The 18,926-nt window shown below is 40.5% G+C and overlaps 1 protein-coding gene across 1 annotated transcript; it reads right to left on the bottom strand.

Moving 5' to 3' along the window:
- Positions 1 to 175: 175 nt before the first annotated feature.
- Positions 176 to 18,701, bottom strand: LOC307255041 (protein APCDD1). The gene is made up of 5 exons (XM_080033641.1): positions 18,225 to 18,701; positions 12,418 to 12,595; positions 10,320 to 10,845; positions 3,274 to 3,595; positions 176 to 3,038 (listed from the first exon to the last, which is right to left on the bottom strand). The coding sequence occupies exons 1-5, from the start codon at positions 18,262 to 18,264 to the stop codon at positions 2,584 to 2,586; spliced, it is 1,521 nt and encodes a 506-aa protein (XP_079889767.1). The 5' UTR covers positions 18,265 to 18,701; the 3' UTR covers positions 176 to 2,583.
- Positions 18,702 to 18,926: the final 225 nt, after the last annotated feature.

Below are 18,926 nucleotides of genomic sequence, written 5' to 3'. Positions count from 1 at the left end.
GAAATCTCTGTCAAGCTTATCTTGCATGGTTTATTTACTGCCCAGATACATCAAGGTGAAAGTTAGGATTCTACTACTTTTAAACTACTTGCAAAAAATGGGTGCCGTTACTCGGTATTTCTGAGGTTGTTCTGCTTATGTAATTTGGTACATTACATGGCATTCGGAATGGCAAAATCAGCCATGGCCATTTCTTTCCTCATTTCAGCACCATGTCACAATACAGAAACTTCTTTACAAAATGCTTATTTTCCCCAAAAAGTCAAACCTGCAATCATGTTATTAAAGCGTGAAGTAATGTGATTCAGACTGACTCCTGGTGGACAGGGCAGCGTGGGAAAAAGTCCACCGGATTTATTTTTAATTTTTTTTCCACTTGGCAGTAGAGTGGGAGAATAACATGTTACAAGCTTTACTGCCACTATATGGCGATAGTGTGAGACAAACTGAATGTTACATGATTGGAAACACAAGGCAACAAAATATTAACAACTACAAGAGAAGTTCTTTCATCTTGGGGGAATTTATACACTTATGTCAGATAAGTTAAAACTGTGATACATAAATGCCAGAGTTTGCCGTTTTTAAGAAACAATGTCACCGTTGTATCATTGATCATTTTCTTGAGAATAGATATTTTGCCTCCAACTGAATCCTTACTTTGCAGCTACTTTCTTGTACATCGACTCTTTGTATCCAATTTAAGAATATATATATATATATATATATATATATATATATATTCTAGGGCACCATAAAATCTTATGAGAGATGAACAGAAATATATAACAGATCAACACTTAAGAGTATCAAACCTTTAATCTTTTACATGTATCCAGTTACAAAGACATTTCTTGGAGATTTCAAAAAGCTTCTTTAGGCCGGGTACAAGCTTCTGCACCATCAATGATAAAAAACTGACAGAAAGAAACAACAGTCAATCAGTTTTTACTTTTCAGAAAAGTTGAACATGATTTGAAAGTTTTGGCTTGGTAGAAGCGTGCTGGCACTGGTCAACGATCCAGAGGCTGATGGTCGTCATGACACCTGCTTAGACCGATGACATCATAGCCAACTTCATCAAGATCCCACTGGAGAACTGAAGGGTACTGATACTGTGCCTCACCTGACGACATTTATCCTGTGGAAGGTATTTTAGAATTTAAACTACTCCCAAACTTAGAAACGACCTGGAGGAGCAAAGAGCCCTGATCTGTTTTTAAGGTATTTCACAGATTCTTCAGTAGAGGTTTTCAAGGAGCAATTTGGACAGGTAATACATGGCCTTATATACAGTTACAAACAAGTTATGTCCAGTTATTCTAGACGGCACCAAAGTGAATGAAATCCAAAGAAACCCTGATAGACCATGGCCTCCTTCATTTGTTTTTACAAAACAATCTTTCGAAGCACCAACTTGTGTGTAGAAAAACATTGTAGATAAGTGTATAATACATTATTTTTTTCCAAAAACAAACAGAAGGCCAATTTATTTCTGGGGAAGAAGAAATAGAAATAAAGAGTTGCTTATTCAGTACCAACAAACACCTGAATAATGATTCCGTCATTATAAAGTAACAATGGGTCTGAAACTCTTTTTTCAATTTTCTATCACCCTTTACTAATTAAACAGTAAAGTCTTTGAACGTCACTTTGAAAATCAATGATAGTATGTGAATTTTGATCAGTTAAGAGGGGTCTCTTCTAGACCTTTAAATGTTAATTTGTTAGGTAGATATCGGCATTGTTTCTTTTTAAGCAAGCAAGTAAAACAACAACAGTCGAACAGTTAAGTGCATCAATTATATTCTTTAGGGATTAGTTTTGCATCCTACAATAATAATCAGAAAACACTCAAACATATACACTTTTTACTGTAGCCATATTGCTCAGTCCAGATAAAAAATGTCTTCAAATGTTGAGACAATACTTGTTTACCGGTGCCAATTTTCCACATGCAATTTCCGATTTTCTTTCAAAAAGCCCCAATGGAAACAGGTTCAAGTGTCAGCCAGTGAAGATGCAGCTGATCAGTGTCTCATATCCACAATGCATGGAACGATAAATGTCTGACAGATGCTGAGTTCACTGACAACATTTAAAAAAATAAATCACTTGCTTATATAAGAAGTGCTGTTCCCTTTTACAAACAGTGACTATTCTGAAGCACATCTCCTCCAGACAGGGAGCTTCTTGTCAAGATTGCATTGTCTTTTTTTTGCTGTACCAAGAAATGACTTGATAGTTGTAGGTAAAATACACTGTATAAAACATACTCTCATGTCTGTGTGTGTGGATATAAAAGACATCTTTGTATATGGAAACACAGACGCCTGGTTTGGTCTTTGGTTCCACTTTTAAAGTGCAAGTTTCTGTGGTGCAGCAGTGTCGAGTCTTTGGTTGCTGTGGGGAAAAAAAAAGTTCCAGAGTATCCTTTAGGAGGACCAGTTAGTTTGTCATCCTCTTTCACCTCCGAAAAGAAAAGCAAAAAAAAAAGTTAAAATTTTTCTTTTCCGCTCTTGTAATCCACACTCGTCTTGTGTCTTATGTAGGGAAAAAAAACCCAACCCCCAAAACCGCCGTCTAGCTTTGCCAGCAGAGAAGCAGGGACGTGACTAATGCGAGTAGAGCCACCGTGACTAGTTTCTGGCTTTCGCCGTGCCTTCCTCTGCAGTCATTGTGGTGCTGCGGAGACCCGTCGCCCCGGCTGTACTCTGACGGCAGGCTGCTGGCGGAGCACTGCAGCAGGGGCATCTGGTAGGAGGTGGCGCGCTTCTCCGGCCGGTCGGGGCTGGAGCCGTCGCTGGGCCGCTGGCCGTTGTACAGCAGGTAGCGGCCGTGTGCGTCCTGCTCCAGCCTGAAGAGCTCGTACTCCGTGTGGGGCAGACGGATGCCCAGAGCCACGCAGCCGTTGGTCACCGTGACGTCCTGCTCCACGCCCACCTGCCACGAGCCCTGCACACCGCACTCGTTACCGTTGAAGACGTTCAGCAGCGACGTGGTGGCAAAGTCCATGGGGGTTACTCTCATGTGGTTCACTAAAAGAGGACAGACACAAAGAAAGCTCTGTTGGGGCAAAACATATCTCAAAGACAACCTTTTTTTGATGACCTTCAGAGTAGTGATGCAGCCTCAGGTGCAACAGACTCTGTACTTTCAACTGAATAAGTCATTAAAACAGCTCATTTAAGTCTTATGTTCTATTGGTTGTGAGTATTGCAGGCATATGGGAAAAGATGACATCATGGCAAGAAACACAATCCAACTGCTTACCTTTGAAGACGAACTCTGTCCCACCCATGACGTGTGTGGAGTGAAGCCCCCGGCTGTAGCGTCCGCGGGCGTAGATGCTGAAGGTGGGGTGTTTGCAGACGGGGTCAGAGTAGTGGTAGTAGTGGCCCTCCCAGGTGTGGTTGTTGTCATGGAAGATGAAGTGACGTGTGAGGAAGAGCACCTCTGGGCGAACCTCACAGCGCTGGCTCACCCACTGACCGTACAGCCCCACCGTCAGGTCGGCTCGCGGGGGCAGGATGGGAGGGTGGAACTCATCGGAACGGAAGATGATACGACACACGATGCAGCCGTGGTCATGGTTCTGAAAAAAAAGGAAATATGGACAATTAAAAAAAGAGGACCTTGTAGTAACTTTAGTAGGTACCTGTTTTTTTTTTATAGCAATAGCAATAGCCTATTGCTTTAAAACAAATATAAAAAAAATACATGTATACAATATCTTGTATTGTTACAAAGAAATCTATATTTTGATGATACATTAACACGTATCATTCATAAAATTGCAGATAAACAAGCGGGACATTTTACAGGTATAAGTAAACTACAGTATTTAGTTCCCCCTACTGGACAGACTATGGTATAGAGACATACATATCTTTGTTACGGTTCTGCAATTTCTTGTTATGTCGGCTGGCAAATACACTTCATAATATAATTGCAATACTTTGATATCAGCTAATAAAATCAGGTTCTCATAGACACTGGAGTGGAAAAACTAGGTGAGGAAACAAAAACATAATTTAACCCAATTAACTTTTTGTATGACACAATAATCCTCAAGTTGAAGTTTATGAAGTGTGTCGGTGCTGAAAGCTTTTTAAAGTCCATTGTGAGTATATTATTTCATAAAATCCTCATAAAGAACTTCTGGCGTCTATTGAGATGGTGTAGGAGGAAAAAATGGTTTCATTTCAGTCTGAACCTCTTGAGTTCTGGAAGCCGGACAAAGCAGAATAGCATTTACTCAGGGTGATCACATCGTTTAACTGTTAAAAAAGACAGATGTCTGTTGGAGCTATCACCACGACAACAGGAAGTCACACAGAGAACACAAACAGAGAGCTAAACTTTCATGTTTCTTGTGAACAACAACAGGATGTCTTTTAATCACCCTCAGAATGAAAAAAAAACTGGGTCTTTATGTCTTGTAGGTTTGTTTACATACCATTTCACAGAGTCTAGGCTGTGTATTAACACTGGATTTTATTTTCCAGCGAACACACAGTACAGACATTTAGCTGACTGTTAGGAGATGTTCACTGATTCTGACAAAGTGATTTTGACAACAAGCGTTCTCCAGGATCACCGACTCCAACTTTAAATGACCATCGATCATTTCCAATGTGTATCATGTCTACTTGAGCAGTGTGAGGTCATTGTTAGACTGACGGGACGTGAGAAAAACACATGGCCTGAAGCGTTCAGAGCTAGAAACACATGATAAATGGTAAATGGTAAATGGTAAATGGACTTGACTTATATAGCGCTTTCTAGCCGATATTCTCAGCCCCAAAGCGCTTTACATTTCTTACCACATTCACCCATTCATACACACACTCATACACCGATGGTAGAAGCTGCCATGCAAGGCGCTCTCTGAACCATCGGGAGCAATGTGGGGTTCAGTGTCTTGCTCAGGGACACTTCGACATGTGGCGGGAAGACGGGGGATCGAACCTCCGACCCTGCACTCCAGAGGCGATCTCCCTACCCACTTCACCACTGCCGCCCCTTTATGATACACAAATTCTCTTCCAAAAGGAAAAAAAAAAACCCCAGGGAAGGCGGTGGAGTTTGTGTTATTTGAGGGTGGTCAAAAATTTAAGACATAACCTTCCCAACCCAATTACTCTTTTCCCAGACAATGATATGTCCACATGAGATTTATGGGAGGTAAAAAAGAGAAAGAAGGGACCAAGAAGGCTGAAAAAAAGAAACGGGAGTATCACTACTACATCCTGCAGATGAGATAATCCCAGAGCAGCTCCATATCCGTCTCAGAGTGAGAGGTTAATGGGACGACTGGAAGAGAGGCCTCCTGTGAATCCAGCTCTGTGTGTGTGTGTGTGTGTGTGTGTGTGTGTGTGTGTGTGTGTGTGTGTGTGTGTGTGTGTGTGTGTGTGTGTGTGTGTGTGTGTGTGTGTGTGTGTGTGTGTACTTGTACATCTGTGATTGTGCATAGGAAATTCATATGTAGCAGGGGAAAAGACATAAAAAGTAGGTAGACTGAAAAATATGCATGTTCACAGCATTTTAAATTATTTCACAATAGCTAATATTTTAGCCCTGATTATTGTCTGAAAGGTGTACCAACAAGCTAGGGCTGCCGTAGAGGCCAAATCCAGGGCAAAAGTTTAAAAAAAACCTACAAAGCTTGTAAAGCACATTGCTCTGAGCGCATAAGATTAACTGAAGGTGACTCTGATGAGCATGTGAACATTTTTATCAGCTCACACATTTGAGGGCAGCATATAAAAAGTTAATATGGCCGTAATGAGGCAGTAATCACCACAGCTGAGTGTTTACACTACACAAGGTTTTCAGGTTGCAAATAAATCATTGCTAGTGTACACATCATGTATATATTTATATATATTAATAAGTTAACATTTTCCTTGCAGAGAGTTTGAGGAGTCTAGTGTGCCAGCAGCCGTTAGTCTAGCTTAGCGTGAAGGCTGATATAATGGCAACTTGTGGTTCTGTGTGGCTGATTAGGAAAACTGTTTTCCTGGACTTCTGTCATGACTTTGGAAATCGCCAAAGAATGACACCCACAGCATAAGTCCCGCTGAACACAAATTGACTTAAAAATAAAAGTGCTTCATAATTACACATTATTGGAAGCATTGACCTTCTCATCTTACTCTGGCAGAAAGGCCCATATTTCCCCAAATGTCAAACTATTTCTTTAATGTTTCAGAGGGGTGGGTTTCTCTTTGCTAACAAGTCTCTAAGGCTTAGACTCTTGGCTCTAGTTGTTGCCCTTTTGCTTGCCTTGCATCAGATCCAACTCATTGTCTATATGTGTTTTTTTCTTTGGACTGACTACTAAATTGAACTCTTGAGGTAAATTCACTTCCACGTAACCACATGGTCTTCGGTCCATGTCTTCCCGTCAGCGAGCCCCCACCAACGATCACATATGATCTTAGTATTATAAACTGTTGTGGAGTGTTTTGACGTCTGTTAGGCCTTTAAATGCATTACTCTATTACTCCAACTGGACTTCCTGGATCGTAATTCATTATTGTTACCGGGACCTTAAACAATGCGCCCCCACAAAACCAACTTTCCATGTTGTGTCTAACGCAGCTGTTTTTCAGTCTGAATTCCCGCTAAGACCAAGCAAAATACAGCAAATCTGAAAAATTGACAAGCTGGTTATGCAATACCAATCTTTTTGCTATTCAAGTGGGTGAAAACACGGACAAGCATTTTGATTGAATTTGATTGAAACAATTACAACTGAAGGTTTAGGTGGGTGTCCATGCCCATAGAACACAATGTCCAAACTGTAAAAGCTTTTGTTGGCTCTTCATGCTGGAAGCAAAGCACTTTACTGGGATTGAAGAGAATTGAGGAAGGATATATTACTGCCCTCGCTTTGTATAAAATTACTTATTTATTAATTTTATGTTTTAGTACTTCATTTGGCAGGCACTATTGTCCGAACCGACATACAAATTGGAGGAACAATCCAAACCACAGTACGTCAAGAATAAATATAACTAAATTAATTTGGGGATTGCCGCCGTAGTCCAGGGAAAGACGATGTCCAGTGGAACATTTTACGAGAAACAGAAACTACGTAATGCTTTTTAAACGCTTCTTCAGGAAGCCACTAGTGATATCAGAGACACTAAACCCGTGTTATTCCATGTCCTTAGAGATAGACAAACATTTCTCCTTTAATATGGAATCAGATTTGTGCCATAAGCAGCATACATAAACAGTTTTGCTTTTGAGATTACTTTTTTTGTTTGATTGAGTATTATTTCCTCTCAAATATTATTATTTTTTGGCTTAATGCTTATGGCACACATCTGCTTCCATACTTTGAGATGACTACCAAGGAATTCATAACTCAAGTATTAAGTATATTTTGAGGGCTTGTAATAAGCAGCAACAATAAACAAACACAAATCCCCTCCTAACAAGGATCATTATCAAGTGGTCGTTACTCGGTGCCTCGGTAATGTGGCGGTGAACCAGGCGTCAGCAAAAACGGAGAAAACAGAAGAAAAAGTCAAACAAAGTCTGCTGCTGCCTTGCGCTTGCATCACTGCTGCCACCCAACAGCCACAAATGAACACGTTGGCACCAGCCAATGTTCTGGACCGGCACCAGCTCTGGGTACACCGCTTAAGATTAATGGATTGGTTAGTCACCATGGCAATAAAAAAAAATCCCTGAAAAGAAACCATTACAACCTCAAGAGATGGCTGGATTCTGTGCCTGTTTCTCTCTCTCTCTCTCCGTAGGAAGGAGTGAGGTATTTTCTACCGCGGTTTCAGAAAAAAATAGAACATTCTAAATCTAATCTACTGTACTGTGCATATTTGATGACCAATTGGGGCCCACAATTGACCAAAACAATAAAAGGAGTCAACATTACAAGCTTCAAATACGCCAATAATGTGGGTTTGTATTATACTAGCAGCATATTACAAGGCCTAAAGAGTCAAGATGACGGCATAAAACATTTACTCAATCATCGCTAATGAAATCTAGCAAAGCAAAAGTTTTGGTCTAAGTGGTGAGGTTTTAATAAAAGCTGCTTTTGAGATTACACCCATTTATAGTAAAAGACAGTGCAGTTTCATTTGAGTTGTTCAAAACATTACAAAACAATAGATAATAAAAAAATTTAAGAAGCATTCATTATTTTTTTGGTTACTTGGAAGCAGTTAAATGCGCTGTAAAAGCCACATTAAAATATAATCCCCTAAAACTGTTGATTATTCACTTTTGTTAGAATGTCAGGATATAGAGAGAGTTTTGTGAAGCTGATCAACTGGGCTTAATCAACTTTGTGTAAACCCATTCGGCAAAGGTTTGATTGTAACATTCATACATTTTAAAAAGTTAAGCATTATAGCCTAGGTTTGAGCTCAAATCCAGATTTTACCTCCATCCTACGAAACCTTGAAAAGTAAAAACACAAAAGCTATTTGCATAGCTTTAGATACTGCTACAGGCAAGAGAGAAAATATTTGTAATTCTGGTGAACTGACCCTTTAAGGCAAAGCTGTAATTATGTTTGACTCTAAGTGACAACTTCGGAAGTGCAACGAAAAATGAATCCCATCTTCTTGTCCGACAGACCATTTATCCCCCCCTCCCACCCTTCCCCTCCAGAAACCATCGAAGAGAAACGAGAGCACATGCAACACTTTGATTTGAGCTTCAGGCATGCATGAAATCAGACCTGGTATGCGCTCGCTGGAATAATTCATATGGCCGCATGATTCCAAATTCTAGGAATACCACATGTTGATCTATCCCAGAGATAGCCCGGGTTTCAAGTTGCGCCCCCGCGGGCCAGGGGGGGCTTAAGGCGAACAGCTCTGGTCATTACAGCACTGCGGGGAAGCTTGTCTGATCACAGCTCCTCACTTCACACTCTGTTTACATTCTGATCAGCAACACCAAGCCCCGTCATCCCCTCACTAACGGATGCTTATTTAGACAGCGGAGCAGGGCAGGATTTCAATGTAATCTATGTGGAGGGTGACAGTGAAAACATCACTCTAGGGTTTCAGCCCGGCGGGGGAACTGCTGTTCAACAGTGTAAATAGAGAAATTACAATCCCCCTAAGCACAGTGGACCAAAGAAAGGGGCTCTTTCTTAACACTTTGGATGTGGAGATGGAATCTGTATATGAAGAGTTTCTGGTTTCCTCCAGTGCAAATGTTCAGTGGATAAAAAGGAGGACGGGATCATTGACAGTGACACATTGATCCTAGATCAGTTATGGATTAAAAAAGTATTTGAATAAGTCTTGGCTGGCTGTTACTCACCACTCACAGTTGGATTTTAATGCACCAGAACAAATTCAGATTGTATCACAAGGATTTTGACCTCCATCTCCAATGTTGAATCTCACCACATTATTACTGGTGGGAATTTGAATTTTATTTCTCCCAATAACAGCCCCACTTTTAAACATTGGAAACTGATAACTATTTCACAAATTCTTGAAGTAGACTATTTTGTTCTTTTGTAAACGAATGACACGCCTGATTTGGCAAGAGGAACTTTATGGGAAACCCTCAAGATTGTATCACAAGCAAAATAACAATAAGTTGGACATTCAAGCCTTTGACATATGTTCGGCATGCATTGTTTTTCACTGATCTGACTTTGAAGCTATAAAGACTTGGTTTCTAATACTGTTTCACCCAGTTTCTTCTACGCATCAACTCTCACAGAGGAACACTGTTCTTACGGTCAGTTCATGCTGGTTCTGGTGTGTGTGTGTGCGTGCGTGCGTGCGTGTGGAGGGTGGACACAGTGGGAGTTGAGATCAGCACCGAGCTATGTGTTGAGGACAGATAAACAAAACTCAACCTCCGGCATTCCAATAAACACAGAAACCCAGTGTTTGTGGATGGGAACACTTCTCACTCTGGTTGCTGCACATTTTGGAATACTAGAAGACAAACTCCAACCAAGCTCTCCACAAAAAAAAAACTACTATTAATCCAACTTTTTGCACAGAAACGTTCACCTCGGACTTCTTGTCACAGGTGGAATTATACCTAGGACCTTTGAGAAACTCAACCAAAAATGGATTTTTTTTAGACTGTTTTTTGTTGTTGTTGTGATTACTACACATAGGGAAGAGCAGATGCCTTTAGTGAAAGTCCACAACAGATTTGTGGAGGTGAAGCTCTGAGACAAGGGGTAGAACATGTCATTTGTAGATTCTAAGCAGCTCTAATACATCATCTTAACTGCTCTACAAAGACTCTACATCCCCCTTATCCCTCTTAAATCCTAATTCATGTGGTTCTGGTCTTACCTTGGCGTTCTGCAGGGCGGTCTGGTAGCTGGAGGGCTTGTAGTAAAGCCTCTGGGACGGCTCTGTGTGGATGTCTCCTAGGAACAGCTCCTCCACCAGGTGATCCAGGTTGTGATGCAGGTATTGCTTCTCCACGCGCAGCAGCTGCAGCTCGTGCATGGCGAAGTTGAGCTCCCGCGAGCAGTCGAAGCCTCCGTCCTCGCTCCACAGCTCGTACAGCGCGTTGGGCTCCCAGGGGCCCCGCACTGCCCCTTTGCAGCTGCGGTTCAGTCTCTGGCTGAGCTCCCTGGCAACGGTTTCTGTGTGACACACCATCTGTACACTGTTGAGGTGGTACTCTGCCTCCGTGCCTCCGCGGATGATCCAGGAGGCCTGGCGCAGGCGCAGGCGGCCCCGGATCAGCAGCGTGTAGGTGGGCTTGGTGCAGTGGTTGTCCTCGTAGTAGAACTGGTGAGCCTGGAAGGTGTTGTTGGAGAAGAAACTGTAGGAGCGCGTCAGGAACTCTGGGCCGGGTCTCACCTCACAGCTGCGACAGAAAAGCAGAGAGGAAGTTTCAGATAAATGCCATAATGTACGGAAGAGTATTAGGGACACGGGAGGGAGGGAAATGAGAAGAGGAAGTTTTTATCTTTCATTATGGACTTCCGACGAAACGTTGGGAATTAACTCAACAGTTCCAGACTGCGGTAAAGTTGGAAAGATATTGACAGATTCAAACTTCTGGAATCGATCACTCCTAAGCAAAACTTTATTAAAAGACAAACAATGCATCTTCATTATATCGTCAACAAGGCAGACAATGGGCTACAATCTCATTTTTACCTAAACCAGACGTCCTTTAAGCTCAACTAATAACATTGTTCTCTATGTGCAGTGGGCTGTGAGAAGAGAGCAGTGACTGTCTAAAAAGCGCAACACCCAATCGAAATATATTCAATACCTTCACATCTTATACAGTGCAATGCAGTTAGTCAATCGAAGGGGAGTCTCGTTGAGGTAGTTGCACTTTAATAAAGTTTGGCTTGTGACTTGATCCCAGAAGTTCAAATCCATCAATATCTTTGAACTGTTGGGTTTTTTCTCGACATTTTGACTCTTTCCGTAATGCATAATTCATTTTTGTTTCTCTTCCGTGGCCCTATAGTGGTTTTAGTGTGCAGCAAGCCCATTATTGTTTATTTTCTATTGGGCCTATTTGAAGCCGCTGACCTAATGTAGCTACAGGGCCCGTCTGGTGGTTTTCATGTTTTACTCCATTTTAAACTTTACTTTAATTGCAATGGACCAAATGAGGCAATCAGCTTTTATAAATATTAATGGTTTAGTTTTTACCCTCTAGGCAGCCGTCTGTTTTATTTCTTTCCAAGTCAAGTAGGAAAAAGTCAATTTACAGAGAGTTGAGATCGCTGTAATCCATTAGAATGAATTTTTAATCCAACCCTTTTTGTTTGGGGTTCAAAGTGTGTGTGTGTGTGAGGGTGTGTGTGTGTGTGTGTGTGTGTGTGTGTGTGTGTGTGTGTGTGTGTGTGTGTGTGTGTGTGTGTGTGTGTGTGTGTGTGTGTGTGTGTGTGTGTGTGTGTGTGTGTGCGTGCATGTGTGTGGTTTATGCAGATGTCAGCAGGGAATGGATTGAAATGTTTCACACAATTCACAATTTGGCTTATGCAATTAAGCTTACATGGCTGTTATGAAAAGACTAATGTGAGTTTGGTCACCGAAAAGAAAGAAAGTAATTAAATGTGCAGTAGAAGTAGATGACCACCAATGCATTAAAAAACTATTTCAAAGCACTTTCAAACAGTCCCCACTCCCAGATGGATGACAAACCTTTACCTAAGAGGACATAACAAAAACCAGAAAGTTTATTTTCTTACTTTGCAGACATTAAACTTCTCTAAACTATCAGTATGTTTAGAGAAATGTTAGCAGTGTTGGCAGCTTGTAGCTGATATTTAAAACATGATCATCTATTTCCTAAACCTTTTCAGGCGACATGTTGTGTTTTAATGCCCTCTATTTAAACGTATAGGGAAAGTTGCATTGGATTTTGCATTGCGTCCCTATGAAAATAGATAGCCATAAGTCGATAGTGATTTACCTGGTGGAAACCCACTGGCCCTCGAGAGTGGGGGGCATCTGCACAGTGATGCGGGCTCCGTTGTGAAGATGCTTCAACATGTGTTTGCACTGCGAGTCTTTGACCAAGCGGCCGAAGGTTTTCTCCAGGGAGCTGGACCGGCCGTCTGAGTAGTGGAGAGTGGAGCCTTCAGCCCAGCCTGTGGGAATCAATGAGGACATGAAGGTTTGGCACCATTTACTAGTTTTTTCAAAATGTAAAAAGAAATATATGAAGGCATGAAAGGAAAAAAGAGATTTAATCCATGGGGGTTTTGGATTAATCATGACGATTTTATCCTGTGTGAATTATCTTTATTAAGTATTTGTATTCCGTTTTTTAAGGAACCATGTCGAATGTTGATTGTCCAAGTCTTTTTTGCAATGTATGTATGTTGTATGTTTGAGCCACGTCTAAGACAATTTTTCAGAATCTGAATTTTAGAATTCAAGATGGTGACTATTGTTATAACAAAAAATGTGGTTATTTATTTTGTTGTATGACATCCTGAGCAGATAAGTGATTAAAAAAAAAGATGCACAAAAAGGGAAGATCTCAACTGTAAGTGCCATTCAGCAATGTTTGAACCTCAGACATTTGCCTCTTTAGGGATACAATGTTGAAGAAACTACTGAAGAATAACTTTAGTTTGGCAGAGCATTTTCTCCTTTAGATCTTTACATCCTAATAAATATAGCACAAGCACTTCTAAAGGCAACTAACATGAAAGTTAATAAGCTTGGATCAAACAGAGAGAGAAGTTATCTTATTAGTTTGAAGTTAAGCTCTTGTGTTTTTACTCCGCTTATTTCAATCAGCCCGGCCTCTTTGAAGTGCTAAGAGGGCTTTAGGTAGTCATTTTAACTCATGTCATCACCCAGGGATTAGAAGGGCTTTATCAGTGACCTGCCACACCTGGTATGATTGCAGTCTTTATGGGTTAATATTAGCTCAACATGTGATGAAAAGGCAAAGCTTAGAGGTTGAAGTTGAATTGATATGTGGCCACAGCACACCACAAACACTGAATGAAAAAAAAAAAATCAAGAACGAGAGCAGCGTTGACATTTGAAAAACTCTAAAAGTTCCCACCCTATTCCGCGAACCCTCGACGCACCATATGAAATAACAATACCTTCAACAATAGGCTGAGCTTTAGGGGGATAAAATATAGGAAATGAAAGCTTTTTCAGAACCCTGCAGCCAAAGTAAGCTCTTAAAGCTCACATTCCAAACAGGATTTTTTTTCTATCTTTCATATAATATTCTAAGATCATCGAAATATACCTTGAAATATGAAGACTTTGCATTTTAAGTGCTTACTATTGGACCCCAGCTTGCCTGGCAATAACATTTTAACGCCCTGGAATGCCGCTGCGGTCGCCCTCGGTGCTTTTAATTTGAGACTTGTAACACGGAGGGAGGAAAGAAAACATCTGATTAAAAGAAGCCAAAAGCTCTGGGAAGAACAAAAGCCCCGTCCAGTTGTTTTACAAAGAAAAAAGCTTGAATGTGCGTTTGCCGAGGCATGTGTGTGTAAATCACCACATCACACATTGTGCTCAGTGGAAACACTGGACTGTGGGGAGACTTGATCCCCCTTACTCAGCTGGTGGTATTAGTAACGCTGCTCTGCATGGCTGGAGCTGTGTTAAAAATCAAAGAAAAAGGCTTTACAGTTTACTGCATGTTATAAGTGTGTGTGTGTGTGTGTGTGTGTGTGTGTGTGTGTGTGTGTGTGTGTGTGTGTGTGTGTGTGTGTGTGTGTGTGTGTGTGTGTGCGTGCGTGTGTGCGTGTGTGCGTGTGGCCTTATTTTGCACTTACAGTCATGTCTGGATCAGAGTGGCTGCAAACAGCTTGTTTTCATAATGAGCAACGCAGAATCTTACCAGTAAGTGAGTGTGAGTGGATTTGAATAGGAAACCTGGTGAGGTGTGTAGTGAAAACACACTTTTAATCCCACTGAAGTTTCCGCCGATCAAGGTGTAGTAACAGTTGAATTTCAGGGCAGGCTTGACACACATACTTTGATGCTCATGCAATAGATCCACAGAAACAGTAATCAATTTGTATTTTTCTCTGACTGTTTATAGTCTAAATGATGACTCTATAATGAAAATAATTGTTATTTAGGCCTACACTTTATAACTGGCAATAGCTTCGACATCAAATGACATCTAAGCACAAGTTCAAACAACAAATCAGGGCCTTAATCAACTAGGGGACTTCCCTTTGCTTGTGGTTAATGTTTTGAAACCCCCTTGAAAAACGAGATGGGTTTATATCAATGGGTTACTATTTCCATTAAAGAATTTACTAGAAAAGAAAATGGCTGACTTTTATTAATTCATTTGAATAAAACAAGCATCTTATTAAGCGTTTTCTGCAAACATGACTGTAATGTTGCTTAATGACGGTAAATGAAATAAACTATGATTGACCTGATCCAGAGTAAGCTGCACTAAACCAAGACTGGTTTGAGATTAGATTTGTGGCTTTGCGAGGATATCACAATCATAACGGGGAACACAAGTTTTATTAGACACACTCAAATACACTTACAAATCTCATTTTACAAAGAGTTGGATTCCATCAAAGGACTCATTGGAGGAGTCAAAATGGAAAACAGACTTCAGTGGGGAATGAACGAGAAAATTATTAAAAAAGGAGCTTGTGTGTGTGTGTGTAGCTTATTAAAAAAAAATCTTTACTAAGCGTCATGCCACTCCTTCGCTTTAATTTAATGAGTGTTGAATGGGTGAACTTCTTCCAATAGCTTTTTATTTAAATAAAAAAATAAACTCATCAAAGACAATAATCAGAGCGGCTGGACTCGAAAGCTTTCTCTACGGTCCCCTAGCAAACTGCTTTTTCCCCCCCAAAACTGTTGCTCTCTATCTAAATCAAAGCGGCCACAAAACTCCCCGAGCCCCAAACCACAGAGAACATTTCCAGTTGGCCACATCCCACCGGTGAGGTAATAGCTCTGGGACCATGGACAACAAAAGAGAGAGAGAGAGAGAGAGACTCCACATCGTTTATGGGAACCAGGAAAATCCACAAATGTCAGAGGAGAGAGGCCAAAACAAAAAGATGGTGTCTGTGTGTTATCTCAGCACACAGTCGGTCTGGGATCTTGTTGGACTTGAAGAGGGGATAGGGATAGAGACATGATGACACTTAAAGTAAATAAATACAGAGCAGGGAGATGACTTAGTAAAGTGGCCCAATACTTTAAATAAGTATACTGGTGCTTTAAAGCCTACTTTTTTTCATTTTAGAAAACTTTTCTGCTTTAAAAGGATCTCAGAGGGGATATATCGTTCTTTTCATAATCCAAATCTGTCTACATGGTAGTTTTTTTTTCTTCCAATTTTTACTTTCAGAATCGAAGTATAGTCATAAATGGGTTTTCTTATAATTGATGTTCACAGCCTTGTAGCTCTGAAAGACTGTAGCATTTAGCAATCAAAGAAAAGAGCAGATAAAAGTTTGGGAAAGTAAGAAAAACACACAAAAAACAACAAAGAAAGAAAAGTCGACAGCAAGTTTCTAAGTGAGTGACAATGACAACATGCCCAATGCTTCCAGAATTATCTGGCACCGAATGGAACATTTTATTAGAAAGAAAATAATAAAAGTCAAGGGATCATCAAAGTTCTTAGGGTTCATCCTCTGGGGCCCATGTATGTCTGTACAAACTTTTATAGCAATCCATCCAACAGTTCTAAGGACTCTGAAGATAATTCTTCTTCAAGCATAACATAGCTTACTTTTCATCTTACAATAAACCTGTACTACTAGGCCTGCACATTAATGGATCAATCCCACTGTAACATGGCCCAATCATTCTCATCTTGAAGTCCATTCAGAGGATTTTCATAAGATTTTTGTTTACATGGTCAAAAGTGAGCTTTTGAAGCTCACCTTTAAAAATAAAATAATAAATAAATAAATCCTTTGAGTGGTAAGAAAAAATGGACTGATATATGAGCACAGATATCAATTGCTGATATCGTCGTGAATAAGATATATTAGCATTAGTTAGTTGGATTTTCCTTTGTTGAGATGCCTTCATAAGCCCAAATGTTGTTGTTTTTGATGTCACAAGCATCATACTTTGTTTGGTTAGCTATATGTGTGTGCCATATATACCATCTAGCTGCATACATGTACAGTATCTTTGCCAATAAATAAATTCATGGATTTCATGGAGTACATTTCTATGACTCTTTCCATGAATTCAAGATTTTGATATTTTCCTGTCTTTTGTGTTAGCGGAATTATTACGATGTATTGATAATTGAATGAAATTATTAACTAACAGAATTTCCATTGAAGTTTACTTCTTAATGACATGGTTTAAAATATTATTTTAGTGTGAAGTTTAGTTTTTTAACTATCGATATCTCACTACTGTACATGTCAAAGCTCCATCATAAACACATTTCAAAACATGTGTTCATATCATTTTAGCTCGTTTACACTTGTGATGAAACATCTTCTTGATGTTTTCCCCCTATTGTAGTTTGCCAGTGTGTACTTCTTCCTCTACTAGCAATAATCAAACTTTGAGAAAGACTCACGACAAACCTTGAATCCAACTTTTCACCCCCAAAAGGAAAAAGATTAAATCTAACATGGAGATTAACATAAAATGTTTACGGATAAGACATAACTTGAGCAAACAGTTTAATAATCTTTTTTCCATTTAGAATATTGCTGAACATTTACAGATGTACTAAAACTTTAAGACCCTATTGAAGCTTGGCAGAAGTGATTCGTATCAGCTGTTGCTCCATGCCAGTCCTTTTCAAACTTTTGCTCTCCAACTCCCTCTCCCTCCGAGTAAATATACAGCACACTAATCCAGGCTGACAGTGCATTTTCATGGCCACTACGAAAGGACGCAATAACACGCCACTTAATTGAACATTGGATTCACTTAAGTGCACTTAAAGTTAAGTGGAACCTCTAAAATATAGTTTGTATCTCAACCTGGTCATTTGAAGTCGCAGCCAAAACGTTGCCTTTCCTCTGTCACTGGTATACAGCAGATGGAGTGTGTCAACTGCTGCAGCCCCCATAATCCTCTGCTTCTCAGAGAGGGTTTTCATCAGGAATGGATGCTTTTAAGTGGCTCTTAACTCTTCCAGTGCTTTCATGTGCCCAACAGCCCCAGGGAAGGCTTTATTTTTTATTGCCTCTCTTAGCCTTGAAATGTGTTCATAAAAAGGGGATAACTTAGCCAGAAATATTTGCATCATTATTATTCCTGTTGGACAGGCGGACACAAACACACACACTTATGTGATGGTGAACAGGTGTGCTGAGGTGAGGAGAGGCAGGTCAGGTTCATATTTCACAAATAAGCTTAACTTAAGTAGTGAAAAAAACACTGTAAAATCCACAGGGATCTCTAAACATGTATTCATAATTTGGATGATCTGATTCTTCTTTAATTTATGGCTGTATTGCACAGCAAGACTTCTTCCATTCCATAGGCTGTGTAAGCTTTTTTTTCTATGCAGACATGGATATTAAGCACTTTTCCCACTCATTTTGGAAACACATTTTGGAAAGTCCTTTTTCGATTATTATTAAATACAACTGCATGTTGGATTTATGTTTTATTGTAAATCTGCAAAGCACTTTGAGTTGCCTTTGTGTACGAAATGTGCTATAGGCTACAAATAAAGTTGCCTTGAATTGCCTTGCCTCAAACCTCCGCACCACACTTGCTGCACCCACATGTGGATCAAAAGTGATGTAAAAAGTTTCCTCTTACCCAAAAAGGCGAAGAGAAGCAGTGTAGATGTCGGCCCCATTTCGCACCTCAGGGGGGGGGGGGGGGGGGGGGGGGGGGGGGGTTGACACGAGCTTCACTGGGTCACACTGGGGAGTTCAATCTGGGTTTCCCCCTTTTTACGCGGCGTCCTTGTTTATTCCGACACAAATCCTCACATTGTGTATCCAGAGCGTGGAGCAAATACTCCTGTGATAGCCGAGCATCTTAAGAAACGCAACACCGGTTCGCCAGAGAGAATTTAAAAGCACTTTACAAGCCCCACGCGGATGTTCAAAACAAAGACTCACGGCTAGAACGCGGAGGGGAGTCCCAAACTGTAACCACGGGACACTGGTGGCAGTGAAATCATGTCGTTCACTGATGAACTGAAGACGCTCGGTCGCTTTTACGCGCGCCCTCCGTGCGTCCTTGGAGGAGTGTTTGCTCATGTGTTCAGAGACTGGACTCCCTCTCTTCCCCTCGTCGTGACTCTGTACAGATTTTAGGGGCGTGGAGTGTGTGTTCAAATGTACTCCCGTTAGGTGCACACTGCTAAAAACCCGCCCACGTGACGTGAACAAGGTGTGTAAATCAACCTGTATATGTTTTTTAGTATCAAAATATCTTAAAATTAATTCAAATATCTTTAATTTCCCCTTCATACAATGCCATTTTTAATTGTAAAGCAGCAACAACATCACA

Source organism: Ammodytes marinus (genome assembly GCF_949987685.1).
Source record: "Ammodytes marinus genome assembly, chromosome: 9".
NCBI lineage: Eukaryota > Metazoa > Chordata > Actinopteri > Uranoscopiformes > Ammodytidae > Ammodytes > Ammodytes marinus.
Note: the sequence above shows the minus strand (reverse complement) of the source record. Positions and strands in the feature narration are given on the sequence as shown.

What these genes read in the sequence shown, in the direction of transcription:
- LOC307255041 (XM_080033641.1), bottom strand. Translation starts at nt 18,264, where the DNA reads ATGGGGCCGACATCTACACTGCTTCTCTTCGCCTTTTTGG. An exon ending in GCTTCTCTTCGCCTTTTTGG is followed by an intron (nt 12,596 to 18,224) that starts GTAAGAGGAAAC and finishes TGATTCCCACAG; the next exon opens with GCTGGGCTGAAGGCTCCACT. An exon ending in GACAGAGTTCGTCTTCAAAG is followed by an intron (nt 3,039 to 3,273) that starts GTAAGCAGTTGG and finishes GTCCTCTTTTAG; the next exon opens with TGAACCACATGAGAGTAACC.